Below are 17,394 nucleotides of genomic sequence, written 5' to 3'. Positions count from 1 at the left end.
TCATGATATTCACATGACACCACACAGCAAATTCAACTTCCCACGTGGATTCACCCATCCACTAAAGAAGGTGATGCAACTTAAAAATGTTGCATTCAATTAGTAACCTAAAATGTTTTTTTTTCAAAAGCAATACTTTTTGTATGCTGTGATGTACAGGTATAGCATTGACTCTGGCCTCCAATATGCTTGCCCACCATAACCATTGTGTGCTTCAGTAACAAACTCTCCTCTTCAGAGAGAATGGAGGGACCATCTTGAATACTTTTAAGACAGAGGTGGATAGATTCCAAATACAAGAGAGACAAAGTGTATCGGGCCAGGCAGCAAAGTACAGTTGAAGCCACAAACAGATCAACCATGATCTTGTCAAGTGGCAAAGCAGGCTCAAAGAGATAAGTACTTACTGTTGTTCCTAACATATAGGTCTGAACGCTTTCATATTGTATGTAAAATATACACATTTATACAGAGGTGATCTACAGTACCTGATTCTCAGAAAGCGACTTTTCCACTGCACCAGGCTCCACTGCAGGAGATTTGAGTCGCCTCTCCGCCAAGCTCTTGCTCTTCTCAGACACCCATTTCAACAATTCGCCAACTTTATCGACATGCTCTTGCTTTGCCTCTTCTACGGATTTCTGGCAGAGTGAGAAGATGTTTTCAAAACAATACCATCTGCTGTCAGGAACCTTAATTACTTAGCACAAAGTGATAACCAATCATAAATACCCATCACAGGTTATTACATTTCAAAATATGTATCACCCACCCTTCCCCAAATTGATTGATTCAACCTAAAAGCAAACTGCCTTTGAATCAATGACTTGCTATGTATACAAGTGTTGAAAGCATTTCGGAGAAAGGAAAACAAAACTGGAACTTTTCTGAAATAAACACCAAGCCCTAAACCTACAGAATTAAACATATTGCTCACAAAACTAAACACAGCGGTTTATACTGGTGTGATACTTAGTTTAAACTTTAATGCAAAAAGTACACACCAAAACATGAAGCTGCCCCTGTAAATGCTGCTTTAGCCAATTATGCACTTTGAGCATCTTGAGTTTCCACTTTCAAATGCTAAACCTTTGAAGGGCCAATGCTGTCTGTGGTTGATATTGCAATAATACAATAGCAAAATCACAAGACATCTCCTAGAATACGTAGATCACGTAGTTAGAATGAAAGAGCAGTATGTGACAAATGACTTCTCAAGCAGAAGGCAAAGGGAAAATTGGAACATTATTTTATTAACCAGTCAGTAATTAAACTACAAACTTTAAAGGGTTGTATTATGAACTATGCTGCAGCATATTGGTGGTAATCTTTCAAAACAGCGGAATGCTAAACAATCTAGAAAATGTCTTTGGCACAATAATGTTTATACAATTGAACTGAAAGTTGCCCACTGAGGGTCTCCAAAAGCATTTCCTCAAAAAATAAATGTTTATGTTAAAAATGGCAAATAAGTCCGCACTGCCATGTCTGGAAGAATTAAAGTGTCTAGTCCTTGGGTCCCTTTTAAAACTTTCCCTTCTCACCTTATACCTATGCTGTCTTGTTTTGGACTCTCCTACCCTGGGAAAAGGACTTTAGCAATTCACCCTACCAATGCCTCTCATGGTTTTATAAATTTCTATAAGGTCACCCCTCAGCCTCTAACAATCCAGGGAAAATAGCCCCAGCCTATTCAGTCTCTCCCTATAACTCAAAACCCCCAAACCTAGTAACATCCTTGTAAATCTTTTCTGCACACTTTCAAGTTTAACAATACCTTTCCTATAGCAGGGAGAGCAGAATTGAACTCAGTATTCCAAAAATGGCCTAACCAATGTCCTGTACAGCCATAACATGACATCCCAACTCCTATATTCAAAGCACTGACCAATAAAGGCAAGTGCCTTTCTTCACTACCAAAAACAGAAATTGCAGGCAAAGCTCTGTAGGTCTGGCGGCATCTGTACAGGGAAATCAGAGTTAATGTTTCAGGTCCATTTGCCTTTCCTCAGAACTCAGTCATCAATCGTGAAACATTAACTCAGATTTCTCTGCATAGCTGCTGCCAGACTTGCTGAGCTTTTCCAGCAATTTCTGTTTTTGTTTCTGATTCACAGCATCTACAGTTCTTTTGCCTTCTTCACTACCTTGTTTACCTGTGACTCCACCTTCAAGGAACTGTGAACCTGTACCCCAAGGTCTCTTTGCTTGACCACACTCCCCAGGATCCTACCATTACTTGTATAAGTACTGCCTTGATTTGTCTTATCAAAATGCAACACTTCGTATTTACCTAAATTAAACTCCATCTGCCATCTTCAGCCCATTGGTCCATCTGATCAAGGTCTCATTTACTGAGACAGCCTTCTTTATCATCCACTACACCATCAATTTTGGTGTCTTCTGCAAACTTACTACTAAAAAACTTCACATCCATTTACTGAAAGTTTCTTTAAATCAATCCTCACATTCTTGCTTAGAATTTTCTGTCTCTACCCATAATCTGAACCAAAAGACATTTGCTGGAATGGGGAAGTACATCCAGTAGGATATTCAAACAGCAATCTTGCATCCATTCCAAGATCAGAAGCTCAGTTTGTTTCATTTCTTCGTCCTGTTGAATTAGATAGAGACAACGCACACCTCCAGTTGCCCCTCCTCCCCATGATCATTATCAAATGTAGCTTAAAAAGTCAAGTGTCAGGTTGTTTGTCCAATATTCTGAATGGGCCAAGTCTTATCCTGATCCCTAATCAACAGTGACAAAGGATTTTTCCAGCAGGATAGTATTTCAAAAACAGGAAACCTGAGCAATGAGTTCCTTTCCTAACTGGGCACCATTGAGGACTGATAAATGTGTCTGCTCAGATCAGACTATGGACCATAGCTGGGAGCTCTTGATCTGTAGAACCTAGCCATTCGTCAACCCGCTTGCATTTTTGACATGATTAACTGCACTATCATGCTCTAACACCTTGCGAATGTTGAGTAGTGGAACTATACTCTCCAACTTCCATTTTTAGTTATCTATTCACAACAAGAATCACTTGCAATGGCTTCCCTTTCAGTTCTTAAGCCGTTATTCCTGGTGTCCTTGGCTGCCTCCTATTTCTCATTTACATCCTGTCACATATTAACGGAATGCAAAGGCACCGTACTAGATGCGCACAGATGTTGATGATACCCAGCTCCACCTCACCACCATCTCTCTGAACTGTTTACCCGTCACTTTACCCAACATTTACTACTGTATGTGTAGTCTTCCCCCAGTTAAATAAAGCCACTAGACTGCATTTTACATACCCCGGACAGGTGGGCTTTTTGATAGGGGTTAGTGGGTGACAATAAATTAGGGTTCTTCCCAATCAATCTTCATGTACACCCACCACAATATGTAAAGTGGGTGGGTGCCAAAATCAAGAGCCCATCCCTCATATGTTACTAAATAATTAAAGGTCAACTGAGCTTGTCAAAACACAATAGCCCCTGGTGGTGTGGGCAGAAGGTTGGGATGGGGCACTGTCAGTGGCATGGGCACTAACACCCTGATCCTAGAGACTTCCTTTTTATATGTCCACTTTCAAAAACAAATCAACCACTCACCCAACTATCACCCCTTTCCTCTTCCTAACCCAGTCCAAACCCTCTCCTCTGCCATCCAGGACTCTTAACTGCCTTCTTTGTGGTTCTGCCTGCAGTGACTAGCCCTAAGATCTGAAATTGCCAGGATTGGAAATGCTGGTCAATCTGCTTGGCTGGCAGCTTACAAAGGCAGGATTTCTCACCTATTGAGGGGTAGAATCTACCCATGTTAGGGTGACATGGTGGCTCAGTGATTAGCACTGTTGCTTCACAGTGCAAGTGATCCAGCTTTGATTTGACCATCAGGCAACTGTCTGTGTGGAGCGTGCACATTCTTCCTGTGTTTTGTGGGTTTCCTCCAGGTGCTCTAGTTTCCTCCCAAAACCCAAGATCTGCTAGTTGAGTGGACTGGCCATGCTAAATTGTCAATTATATCCAGAAATGTGCAGGCTAGATGGGAAATGCAGGGTTTCAGGGTTACAGGGACGGGTGGGTGTGGGTGGGATACTCTTTGGAGGGTTGGTATGGACTAGATGGACTGAATGGCCTGTTTCCACATGTAGGGATTCTATGAAATTAACACTACCTATGGCATGTTAAATCTGCAAGGTGGACTCTTTTTTATTGGTCGGTTTTCAAGTGATACCTCACAGAGATACCTCCAGAGAGTACTGGGGAGCTGTTCAGCCTTTTCCACAAATCCAGCATATAGTTTTCAGCCCATACTATAAGCTCTGTTCCAAGCCCCTCCCTGGCAACTGTGTGATATTAAAGGTAGCTTGAACACTACCTTGGTGTTACAAACCCTTGAGAGGAGCTTCTGACCACATATTTGCACCATTATTGATGCAGCTAATTAAAAATTCTACGACATCACCCAACATTGCCCTTGTCTCAGCTCATCTACAGCTGATCACTTATTCTTGCCTTTCTAATGATGAGACTCAATTGTCTCAACATTCTGCTGACTAGTTTCACTCTTTGAACTAGAGATGATCCAAAATTTTGCTGACCATATCTTAACTCGCACCTAGCTCCATTCCCAATCATCATTATGCTTCGGTACATACATAAGGATTTTTTTCAAATCCCTCTATTGCTTTAGCTTTCCCAGTCTCTCTCATTTTCTCTGGCTTCATGAATCTCTGAATGATACATACTCCTCAAATTCTAACCTATTACATATCCCAATTTTAATCGCTTCACCATAAGGCTTTAGTTGGCTAGGTCCCAAACTTTGGAATATACTCCCTATACCACTATCTCATATCTCTCCTTTAAGACACACCTTAAAGCTTTCTTTCTTTAAGATTTTGGTTACCTCACTTAATATATCTCCTTACATGGCTTGATGTTCTATTTTATTTCACAATGCACCTGTGAAGTGTCTTGAGGGAAATTTTAGTCTATTTAAAACGCAATAAATTTTAATGTTGTTGCGAGTCAGATGAACCATGGGTGTGGGAATGAGGTAATGAGAATTCTGACTTGATAATATAATAATACATGATAAAAATCAAGATGACTAATAAAGTTTATTAAGTTCATTCCCTGTAGCATGTTTTAATACACTCCATTACAGACATATGACATATTTGTAGAATGATAAGCATAGGAAGAGGTAAAATTGGGAATGGGGGAAGTCTCCACATGTTAGAACCACGTCTCATGCAAAGGAATATAACTACGATATCAGAGGCCATTCATCTTAGCACCAGGGCCCGTCTGCAGAAATTCGTCAGGGTAGCTTCCAAGGCCCAAACATCTTCAGCTGCTTTATCAATGGCCTTTCTTCACCATCACAAGGTTAGTTCCAGGACATGTTCAACAAAGGTTGCACAAAGTTCAGAATCATTCATTATTCCCTAGACACTGAAGCAGTCCATATCCAAAATACAGCAAGATGTGGACAACTTTCAGGCTTGGGGTTGGCACGTAACATTCATGTAAAGTAAGTGACAGATACTGACTGTCTCTACGAGAGAATCTAACAACCATCCTTCAACATTCAGCATTATAACCATCACTTATTATCACAATATCAATGATCTGAGAGAGTCATTATTGACCAGAAAGAGAACAGGATGCATATACAAATACTGCGACTATAAAAGCATGTCAGAGACTAGAAATCCCACTGCAGATAACTAAGCTTCTAATTCATATGGACTGCAATTGTTCAAGGAGGCAGATCACCACTTCAAACTTGAGGACAATTAGAAATGAGCGTGAAATGCTAGTCCAGCCAGTGCCATCTATATCCTGTGATCAAAAATAAATTCCCTGGAACACCTCTCAACCCCATCTACAGGTGTCTATTATCTACAAGGCACAATTTAGGTGTGGAATGGAGTGTCCCTACTTGCCTAAAAGAGTTCAGCCAACATTTGAGACGTTTGACATATCAGCCCACTTAACTGGCACATCACATCAAGCATTCACTCTCTCTACCACCAGCATATGGTGGTACCATTGTGCACCATCTGTACAGATGATGTACTGCAGCAATTTGGCAGGGCTTCTCTGATAGCAAGATACTGGCTAAATTTGGCAGGGAATAGGTGGCTATCATACGTGGGAGCCAACTAACTTTGCAGAGAAACCTAATGAAGTAACTTAGTTATTTCTGACTCCCACTTTAAGCATTAGCGTGCAATTTTATTGTATCTATTCATGAGAACATTAAAAGTGCAAGGTTCATGCGCAAAATTTTGAAGGCAAAAAGAACTTTATGAGCTAAAATAGCCCAATTCTCCTCACTTCATTCGTTCTAGTGATCACAATAATTCCTGGAATCTTGCAGTACAGAAGGAGACCATTTAGCCCATCAAGCCTATGGCAGATCATTTAAAGAGATATCAGATTCACCCCACTCACTTCATAATCCTTCAAATGCTTCACTATTACATGTTTATTCAATACCCTCTTGAAGGTTACAACTAAATCTGCTTCGATTGCCCTCAGACCATGCATCCCAGAACATCTTCCATCATATGAAGTTCTCCGAAGCCTCCTGGCTATTACACCAATTACACATCTTAAAACTTTATCTTTAAACCTTTATCCTCTGGTGCGGTTTCTCCTCATTTATGGTCAAAACCCCTCAAAGTCTTGAGCACCACAGGGCAATGAGACAGTACTGTGGATGTACCTTGCCCTTCACATTGGCGACAGTTTTCAAGAAGGTAGCTCAGCAACATTTCCAAAGAACAATCGGTGCACAACCAAGACTGAATGAATTCCTAAAAAATGGACAATTGTGCTTTTTAAGATGTTTAAGCATCAAAAGCGCAGTGTTACAAGACAGAATGGCAAAGCATTATTTGAGGCAACTGGGGGAAACTAGTTACGTTATGGATCTCAAACACACAAAATGGCAGAAAGTGGCCAACATGAGAGGATAACTAACTTGTCCTCACTCTCACCAATGCACCTGCTACATATCTATCCATATCATATCAGTAGGAATAATCTCTGCACACTCTTGTCAAAATTAAATCTTTTTGTCACATTAAGGACATCTTTCATTGTGGCATTGGATTAGGATTCAGATCTAGAATCTAGTCATTGGTCCAAACTCATGCTGTTGGCACTCTTCAGAGGTTCTGACCAGGATTTCACACAGATTTAAATGCAAATCACTCAACAGCTCTCATTTGTGTCCATTCTGACAAACTAAGAGAGAAGCAAACAGAATTTGGATTGTGGGAGGAAATTACTGCAGATGTTGGAATCTGTACCAAAAACAACAAATGCTGCAGATCACAGCGGGTCAGTCAACATCCACATACAGCAGGCTAACGTTTCAAATTTGGTTTGTAATGGCAAAGTAAAAAGACAACGATGAAAGGGGAGAAAGAAAAGTGACATAAAAGTAGGTTCTACGCCACAGCAATTCAGTTCATTTACCGGAATATTCCAAGTTGTCTAGAAGGTTCTCAGGGTCAAATTATGTCTATGTTAAGTTAATAGATCTGAGCTGGAAAGGTCAGCAACTCAAGGCTTGAAGTACAGGGAGAAAATAACTGTCGGAGTACATGTGGCTGAATTTAATCTTGGTGATTTCCAGTTCAAGCTTAATTATGACACTCAAAGTCAAACCACATAATGACACTGAAATGTTAGACCAGCTCGTGAAGAATGCCCAGTGGGAAAGGCTACTAGAGGATTGCCAAGTGTTCAAGCAAGATAAATTTCAATAAGCATATAAAGGCTGGGATTTAAAATGTTCATGTACTAACACAACCAAAGCTGTACATATGACTGCTATAGTGTAACATGAGCAGAGGAAGTGTGTGGCTAAAGAGATGAGGAACAAAATGGCATGTAGTTAAATGTAAGTGTTGGGATGTTCAGCTGCTTCCAACAGTCTCAAACCTGTGTGGCAGTCAAATATGGCTCTGGCCAAAGCCTCTTTGTATGAGATCCTCTGTTTGGTTTTGGGACAAACCAAGTTCCTGGCATGCATCTTTTCATCTGTCAACCTCTGAGCAGTCCAGTCATCAATAAGATGCCTTTTCAAAGCATCGTCCAAGGACAATCTTTCTGGAAGATTTGGATCCACCAACCCGCCAGTCAAATATTGTAGCTCAAGGAATCGGTGACCGATGTCATGGCCCAAGAGGTTCTCGCGCAGAGCTTCTGCAGTTGATATGGTCGCCTGTGTCCCAGGCTGAAGGAAACCTCGGTAAGCTTGCTGAGATTTTTGGATGCTGGCAGAAATTTCACTGTCAACTAAATCTCTCCGCAATGCTTCTGAAATGGAGAATTTCTTCCCAGTTGCTGGATCAGTTATTCCACCAGTGCAAGCCTGTGCCTCAAGCAATCGAGTGGCTGTTAGCCTCTCCACTAAATTCTGACGCATAGCTTTCAGGACAGAAATTCTTCTACATCTATTAGGATCCCAAATTCCTGCAATCGGACTGTTCGGATTGGAGGCTACAGAGGCTCTGCTCATCAGTGTATCAGCCAGCTCAGTCACTGTGATGTGGCCATCTCGGTATTTATTAAGTTCTGTCTGGCTGATGGTACCCTGGCTTAAAGCATCATTGAGGCTGAACTGCCTTCCGGAGTTACTGTCAGTAAGAAAGTATTCACTATTGCCGTGCCATTTATCAATGGTCTCCCTCCACTGGGACTGTAGTGCTGAAAGTTCAAGGTAGGTCTGTTTCTCAATGTAGTACTTCAGAAATGCATCATATAAAGTTATTTCTGACTTTGTGCTGGTATCAACCACCGAAATAGTGTTAGGCCTTGCAGGCGAGGGAGTAGATATCTTGCGGGTCCCAAAAGGGAGGAGCAGATAATTCCCTTCTAAATCTACCACACACAATTTCATTAATTCTGCATAATGCATAGCTTGTTTGATGTTGTTTGGATTCTGAAAGCCTTTCATGTTGTCAAGCATCTTGTGCAGGTTTTGGATAGTGTCATGGTTGAGAAGACCTTGCTTGCACGCAGTGTCCAATGGTAATCTAACACTCCGCACTGGGTCAATAATTCCTCCAGTTGCAATCTGAATTTCGAGCAGCCTTCTTCCAGTTTGACTTGGAAGCAGCTTGTTCTCCATGGCTTGGAAAACAGACAGGATCTTGCCATGATGGAAATACCCTGTGACGCCTTTCTCTGCTTCAAGCAGTCTTTCCTTGAACTCTCGAGGAATGAGTCCTTTCTCAATAGCCTCTTGAACAGAGTACTTTCCATTGGCCTGTGTGTGGACAATATAGCCCGTTGCAGCTTGTGCTTCCAAAAACTCCAGGCCTACAGAGGGTTCAATGACTCCTGCTTTTGCTGCCTCATAGAAGGACATTTTCTGTTTGCTGGCTTCTATATATAAGCCAGCAATTGAATTAATTTTGTTCAGATACTTGCCAAGGGAATTTTGAACTTGAGAAACGGTCTTGACACCTTTCTGAAGCTGCTCAGCAACATTTTTATTCAGGAGTTCAGCTTCAACCAAGTCTTGCACTGTGACTTGACGACGTAGACCTTGAAATTCTGGAATTGTAGATGAAGGTGCAAATTTAGCTTGGACTTTGGTGAAGATGTTTTGGTCACAGCCCGTGTGACTTCTGTCACGGATTTGCGTCAGAAATGCATTATTGTTTGGATGGTTCACATTTGTCTCAGAATGAAGTGCCACTGAAGTGTTCTGTGTGATTTTCTCAGAGCTAGATGAAATACTCATTTCACTTAACCTGGCTTGCACAAAATCACCCTCACATTTGTGCCATGCTCTCTGATCTCTGCAAGATACAGCAGCATTACGGGTGTTCTCATTTGGCTTAAGGGCTTTCTGTCCTGCTTCTAAATGCTTGTTGTTATTTTTGAAACCTTCCTTTCCAAACAAAACAGTCTCTTTGTCCAAGAAAGCTGTGCCCATTTCACCACTCGATTTGCTTAGGTCCAGCTCTGCCATCTGTGAAAATTAATAATGTTGATAATGATGAGGATTTGCATCTCAGCCAGATTGGGCCAGCACCAGAGCAGTGGGGAACAGGCAGCGAGAGCCAAAGAGAGCAAGTTGACAAAAGACAAGACCCTCAAAAGATCATTGGGGAATGAACTGTTGGCATGACAAGCCAGTGAAAGATTTAAGACGAGCAGCATAATTGCTAAAACAAAATCACTTGTAACCACAGCAGCAAAGTAAATTTGCATAAGAAATAAGGATGATATAAGACAGCCAGATTCTTTAGTGGACCAGAATCATGGTAATTCTATCCTTCTTCTCTTCTCCCTTCCAGGCAAAATTAATTACTCCACAGTGCAAGTTTAAAATCCTTCACAATTCTGGAATAAACTACGAGTTTTACCAATGTTACAAGCTTTTATTCTTCTCAAGCTAAGTAATACAAATAGACAACTATTCTGACAAACTCTCAGTGAGGCAAGTCAATTGTAGGGTATGTTCTTTCAAATCAACTTTTCTGACACATTTCAGGGCACATGGGACTTGAACCTGGGCTGTGGGGCTCAGAGGCAGAGATGTTACCATTGCCACACAACCCTCTAAGCTGTTTGCTGAAAGAGGGTTGACAGCGGCACTGCTGAGATACAAACTTAGATTCAAGATAATAAAATGTGAGGCTGCATGAACACAGCAGGCCAAGCAGCATCTCAGGAGCACAAAAGCTGACGTTTCGGGCCTAGACCCTTCATCAGAGAGGGGGATGGGGTGAGGGTTCTGGAATAAATAGGGAGAGAGGGGGAGGCGGACCAAAGATGGAGAGAAAAGAAGATAGGTGGAGGGAGTATAGGTGGGGAGATAGGGAGGGGATAGGTCAGTCCAGGGAAGACGGACAGGTCAAGGAGGTGGGATGAGGTTAGTAGGTAGGGGATGGGGGTGCGGCTTGGGGTGGGACATGTCCATCATGGGCCTCCTGCAGTGCCACAATGATGCCACCCGAAGGTTGCAGGAACAGCAACTCATATTCCGCTTGGGAACCCTGCAGCCTAATGGTATCAATGTGGACTTCACCAGCTTCAAAATCTCCCCTTCCCCCACCGCATCCCTAAACCAGCCCAGTTTGTTCCCTCCCCCCACCGCACCACACAACCAACCCAGCTCTTCCCCTCCACCCACTGCATGCCAAAACCAGTCCAACCTGTCTCTGCCTCCCTAACCTGTTCTTCCTCTCACCTATCCCTTCCTCCCACCCCAAGCCGCACCCCCATCCCCTACCTACTAACCTCATCCCATCTCCTTGACCTGTCCGTCTTCCCTGGACTGACCTATCCCCTCCCTACCTCCCCACCTATACTCTCTCCACCTATCTTCTTTTCTCTCCATCTTTGGTCCGCCTCCCCCTCTCTCCCTATTTATTCTAGAACCCTCACCCCATCCCCCTCTCTGATGAAGGGTCTAGGCCCGAAACGTCAGCTTTTGTGCTCCTGAGATGCTGCTTGGCCTGCTGTGTTCACCCAGCCTCACATTTTATTATCTTGGATTCTCCAGCATCTGCAGTTCCAATTATCTCTGATACAAACTTAGATTCACCCTGTTTACCGAGGCAGGTTATCATCAAATTTCAAGTAATTAACTTTGCTCAACAATGAAGTTTACCTTACTGCAGTGGAAGGGGGTCACTTCATTTCCTGACTAACATGCTGCACAAATTCAACTAAATTGATTCATCATTACATGTGATCACATCTTAACACTATGCACATTGAAATCTAATTTGACATGCATTTCCTGACACCAAAAATAAGGAATATAAGATAAGGTGCAGCAATGCCTCATTTAAAGTCTAACATTGTTTCTCTTTAAAGTCTGTCAATTAATGGGGTCTTTATTCTCAGTTTAAAGAGTCAAAATGAAGCTGCTGCTCCTCCCTGTTGTTCATCTGCACGGTCCTTGCTCAGGAAGAGGATTCAGTAGAGCAGTGGTCGAAAGAGTCATGTGGCAGGAAATCCAGCAAGAGGAAAGATTGGTGAAAGGGGAAGTAAAAAAGTGGCAGGGATGGCAAGTTGTAGGATTGGCAAATGGTACGTGAGTTGGGGATGGGCTGCAAACAGAGAATCAGTGAGTGTAAAGGTCCACTGAAGTCATGAGGACCAAAGCAGTGGCAGAGAGGAGTTTTGGAAAACAGGATAAACTGTGCACAGGAGATGCTGCAAGTAGAAAGTTATTATATTTCTTCTGTATTCTACAAAGTTATTTTAAAAGTTACCAAATTTACTAAACTAGGAATTTAGCAATTTACAGCATTCTCAACTTACACCACATACTAGTAACATGAGTTTTCTTTCTAATGATGATTGATCTTACAGAGCCATGACAACAGTTTTTACATTAAAACTAATGTCTGGAGGCTTCTTCTGGGTATTCTGGTTTCTTTCCACAGTCCAACTATGTGCAGGTTAGGTGTATTGGCCATGCCAAATTTCCCTGTAATGTCCAGGGATTTGTAGGTTAGGTGGGTTAGCATGGGAAGCCTTGGGTTATGGGGATAGGGTGGGGCATTGGGGAGGGTTCTGAGTGGGATGGCCTTTGGAGGCCCAATAAGCCCAATAGGCCTCTATCTGTACTGAAGGGATTCTATAATACATGTTTATTCGGTAGTGTTCAACTGTACTGTGGAGTGGGGAAGGTGGTGGTGTTTAACTACGTGTCCAAGCGCCCATTTCTTTTTCTGGCCACTGTGTTTCCAGATTGATCTTAATATGCATGATGACATTAGAGAATATTTTTCTTGCAACCATTTGATGAAACTCTAACTTTTTTTCCAAATTGATCTGGGGTTACAATATTCAATTCTTTCTACACAGCAGTGATGGCGGGATGGTCGGGGAACAGGACAGTGCTGATCCAGGATCTGTAATGGAAAGTAATACAAACAAGGTGACCACGCTTGTTTCTCTTCCTGTCCTCTTAGCTCACGCCAAATAGGAGAGAATTTCCAGCGTAACACAGGAAAACTGAGAGCTATGGAATGTTGTGGATCCGGATCTTGTTTTACAATTATTGATGGGGGAAGGTGTGGAGCCACAGTAATATCCCTATCCCTGAGCCACAATAGTATCCCTATCCTTGAGCCAAGAAGACTGGCTTCACATCCTACCTGCTTCAAAGGTATGTAAAAACATGCTGAACAAGTTAAGAAAATATCTGGAAGTATCTAGAAACATGAATGGAAGGCAAGAGGATGGAGGTAAGGAGTTATGCCACTTTGAGGGTTTTGGAAAAGAATGACAACCAGAGTTGGATTTAAAGAAGAATCAAGGCTTGAGAAGAGGAAAAAAGAAGGCAAGCTTTACTTGCAATATGAGGTCAAAAATTTAAAAGAAGTGAAGGTTAACAAAATCGGAACAGGTGAATAGTACATGGAGATGAACTTAGGAACACTGGTTTTGCATTTACATTCCAGGTTGGGATGAGGAGTATCCTAGCGATGGGTGCCATGTTCAGGTCATGGGCCTTTTCAATTCGAAGCTGCTAGTTGACTTAAAAAGGGACAGAAAAGACTTGAGAATTCAAGAGACCGCTTTGGCAGTGATAAAGATGTAGAAATGCAACACAAGCTAAAAGGGACATATTGAGTTGCCAATGCTCCAGGATTAGGGTGGAATTTCCAGAAGTTGAAGATCAATCTCTAATAAACTGCAGTGTGCAATTCTGGAATGGGGTGTGGAGAAAATCACACCAACATTAAAAAAAAGACAGTGGCTTTTCTTGTAATGTTCTTGGAACAGCTCTGTTTACCATGTATAAAAAATATTGAAAACAGAAGGAAAAGCTGTAAGATTGACAGTAATTGGATAATGAGTCTCTTTGCTCCAATTGGTGTAGGGAGGCTGTACATCACAAGGATCAATGTGCTGACTGACCAATGCCTAGAGCGTGAGGACAGGTCGTGTGATGGACCCTCCAAGAATACATCAACTCATTGTTGGCAACCCAGCAGACAGTGAGGTGACAATCACCCATACATAAATGAGCTGTGGACATGGAGAATGCAAGTAAATAATGGCTGTGTTGGGGTGTGTAGCGGAGGGCGAGAACATTTAGAAATTAAATTGTGAAGGAAATAATGTTGGTTAGATGCTTGGGCAATCCTGGCAAGTGTTATGTTTTGAAACATAATAGAATTGGGCCTAATGCAAAAATCTGAACCATATTCTGGCGTTAAAATCAATAATTAATCTAGAAACTGAATTGTAAGTAGCTGATGTTTTTAATATATGTTTCCAGCACAGAGCCCAACTAGCCAACTAGGAAATCCATGTATTTACACAGCCCAATCTCATGAGAATCTGGTCCACTACTGACGGTGTGTCGGAAAGCTGCTCACCACAAAGCTCCCCAAGGAAAAAGTTTTTCTCAAACCAGCTTTTGTCCAAAATGTACCTCCAATGGCTGCTTCAAGCTCCTTAATGGTCTAACATTTTGCCTTCCTTCATCAGCCTCCAGCTGTTTACTCTGAATGTATTTTGTTTCCGTCAGTCTTGCTGTATTTTGCACAGATGTCCCCAGTAAAGCGGTGTGTGGGGTGGTCAGGACAGATTGCCGACTACGTGGCTCACTCTCTGAAAACTCCACTTCAATTAAAGAAGTCATTGGCCTCACACCTCCGGGTAAGTAATAGTTTTCCTCCAAGACTACCCTCTTCTGGTTCATTGCTTTACGCCATTCCAGATGGTGCTGGCCCCTCGCTTGCCTGAGTAAATCCTCTGCCACCCAATTGGATTGTTTGACCCTGCTGTCCAGCTCTGTGCTCCAGTTACTGTCCTGCCGCATCTGCCGCTGTGCTTGGTCCAGTTTGTTGCCAAATTCCTGCATCTGCAAATATTGAATTCTGACCTCATCTTCCAGGACAACCTTCTCCAATTTAGCAGCAGAGATCTGCGCTTGCAGTTCACTGATCGTTCTTGTAGCTGCAAGGTTAGCCTCTGTCAACTCAGCTAGCTGAAGTTTTAGGTCATCCATTGCATGTTGGCCGCAGTCTACCTCCTCCTGCAGTTTCCGAGTCCTGAGCTCTTGCTCCTGTTCTTCCCTTGATCTCTGAATCAGCTGCTCCTGCATTTTCTTAAGCTGCTCACTCAAGCAATCCACCTGCGCTCTCTGAGCATCGCCTCTTTGCTCTGCCACCCTCTTCTCTGTCATCACAGACTCTAGTTCAGACTTCACGTTGCTCAGAATCATATCTACTCTTTGCTTTGCAGACATCAGATCATCAACCTTTAGTGTCAATTCCCTTGTTGTCTGTTTGTGCTGTGTTAATTCATCTTCCAGTTTCTTAACTGTCTGCTGATACATGACCTCGATATTAACCTTCTTTTCCAAAGCCTTTTCGACTTTTCTCAATGTCTCTTTCAACAAGTTAGTTTCCCGTTTCTGAAACTCTGCCCTTTCCTCAACTAATGCTTTCTCATTTTGAAGGTAGTTGCATTCAGCCTTTAAGTTCCTCTTAACATTGTCAGCACTATTGCAGGTCAGGGTAAGCTCATGCATCTTGAGCTCGAGCTCCCTTGATATGCGTTGGCTGTCAGCCAACTCGTCCTCCAGCTCTTTGCATTTCTCCGCCCACTTTTTCTCTTCACGATTCTTCTTCCCCTCTGCTACTTTGAGTTTCTCGAGTAAATCATCAGCCACTCCCTTGTGGGTCGAAGCCCTTTGCTCGGCAAGGCTCCGGTCCTGCTGGAGTACCTCAATCTCCTCTTCCAAACGCTGAACTCGGGTCTGAGCATTCCTACAGTCCTGGGAAAGTTCCTCAGCTTTCAGCCTGAAGCTCTCACTCCTGCATTGGCTGTCCTTCAACTCATCTTCCAAGTGTGAAAACTTCTGCTGATAATCCTCCTCTTCCTTGCGCATCTGTTTCAGTTCCATTTGGGCTTTATCAAGTTTGAGTCTTAAGTTGCTCAACTCTATCCAGTGTGAGGAAGCTTTGAGTTCTACTGCACCCATGTTCTTTTCCAGAGACCTCATCTCAAACCGTAACCCTTGCAAATTCTTACAAGTTCGGTCACTAATCTGGCAAAATTCAGAAGTCAATTTCTTCATTTTCTCTGATTCATCTGTTTGGTCCACCAGTGCTGTTCCTGCTCTGAGCTCACAGTAAAAGTCTCTGATATAAATATACATCTGGTCCACAATGTTCTTTATTCTCGTTACCTGCTGCACGGTTTCCAAGTCAGTGACCTGTTCAACATCACTGGCAGCAGCAATCAACTCAGGGGAGGCCTGTTCTGAGAAGTGCATGTTTTGTTCCATTGGGTTGGTTTCATTCTGTTCCCCCTGTACAAGCAGGTTTCCTTCTGACCGCCACCTTGTTAAAGGGTTCTCGTAAAGCCGTCTCGCTGACTTGTGGAACTTTGCTCCAGCTGGGATCTCAGCTTGGAGAGTCAGCTGCTTCAAGTGTTCCAATTCCTGTTCTAAGCTGGCTTTCTCCTGCAAAATCTTCTCTAACTCTCCCTTGTACTGGCTCCCCTCCAAGTCAGAATTCTTCTTGCTGAGGCTTGTTTTGTTGACGAGTTCACAATGCCTCTTCTGTTCGTTCTCAAATTCTTCCTGTAAGTGGGTCACCCTGTTCTCAAGTTGCTGTTTTGTCCCTTTAGTCTCACTCAACTCCACCAACAGAGCGTTGACCTTCTGTGTTAAGATCCAGTTCTCGTCACGGAGGGCAGTCAGAAATTGCTGCTGACTGGAACCACCTATGTTGGTGTACGTTTCAGGAAACCTTCTCTTCTACAAACAAAATCAAGTGCTGAGTGAGATTCATTAGGGTGTTCAATACTATTTAGAATTTCATGTATTTCTTATTTGTAAAGCCAGAAAATTTTGCACCCTTACAGAAGTGCTCTTAGTAAACTGGCATAATACAGACAAGGCAACAATGTCAGTTCAGCTATACTCCATCACCTTTTGCTAAAGCCACAAAATGAGTGTTTTGTTAGTGTCAAACAATGAGAAGATCCTCCACCAGGAAGAGAAAATGCATGAAAAGGATTTGGTCAGTTTTGAAAAGCAAGTAAATGTAAAAATTTATTCAAGCAAAATAACTCATTCAACTTGATATGCAGTACACTCTTTATAGAAACTGTGCACAACCCAGGTTAGGTATTATGCTTTTTATTCGTTCTCAGGATGTGGCATCACTGGTTAGGCCAATATTTATTTTCTCTCAAGCTGATGATGGTGAGCTGCCTTCTTGAACCTTCTAGTGTAGGTACACCCACAGCGCTGTTTGAGAGGGAATTCCAGAAATTTGACTGAGTGACAACATGATACATTGCTCGTATACAAGAATTGTAAGGGATCTATAAAATTGTTTGAGTGTGGAACAACTTTTATAGTAAGTCTACAAGCAA

General features: G+C 42.4%; 1 protein-coding gene across 2 annotated transcripts in view; it reads right to left on the bottom strand.

The window, feature by feature from the left end:
- Positions 1-17,394, bottom strand: part of dst (dystonin) — a 528,150-nt gene that overhangs the window by 260,352 nt on the left and 250,404 nt on the right. For both annotated transcript variants that reach the window (XM_048530258.2, XM_048530256.2), the window contains one exon: positions 489-641. In XM_048530258.2, coding sequence (XP_048386215.2) covers positions 489-641 — 153 coding nt within the window. The remainder of the gene's footprint in view (positions 1-488; positions 642-17,394) is intronic.

The sequence above is a fragment of the Stegostoma tigrinum genome, chromosome 4 (assembly GCF_030684315.1).
Source record: "Stegostoma tigrinum isolate sSteTig4 chromosome 4, sSteTig4.hap1, whole genome shotgun sequence".
NCBI classification, from domain to species: Eukaryota; Metazoa; Chordata; class Chondrichthyes; order Orectolobiformes; family Stegostomatidae; genus Stegostoma; species Stegostoma tigrinum.
Note: the sequence above shows the minus strand (reverse complement) of the source record. Positions and strands in the feature narration are given on the sequence as shown.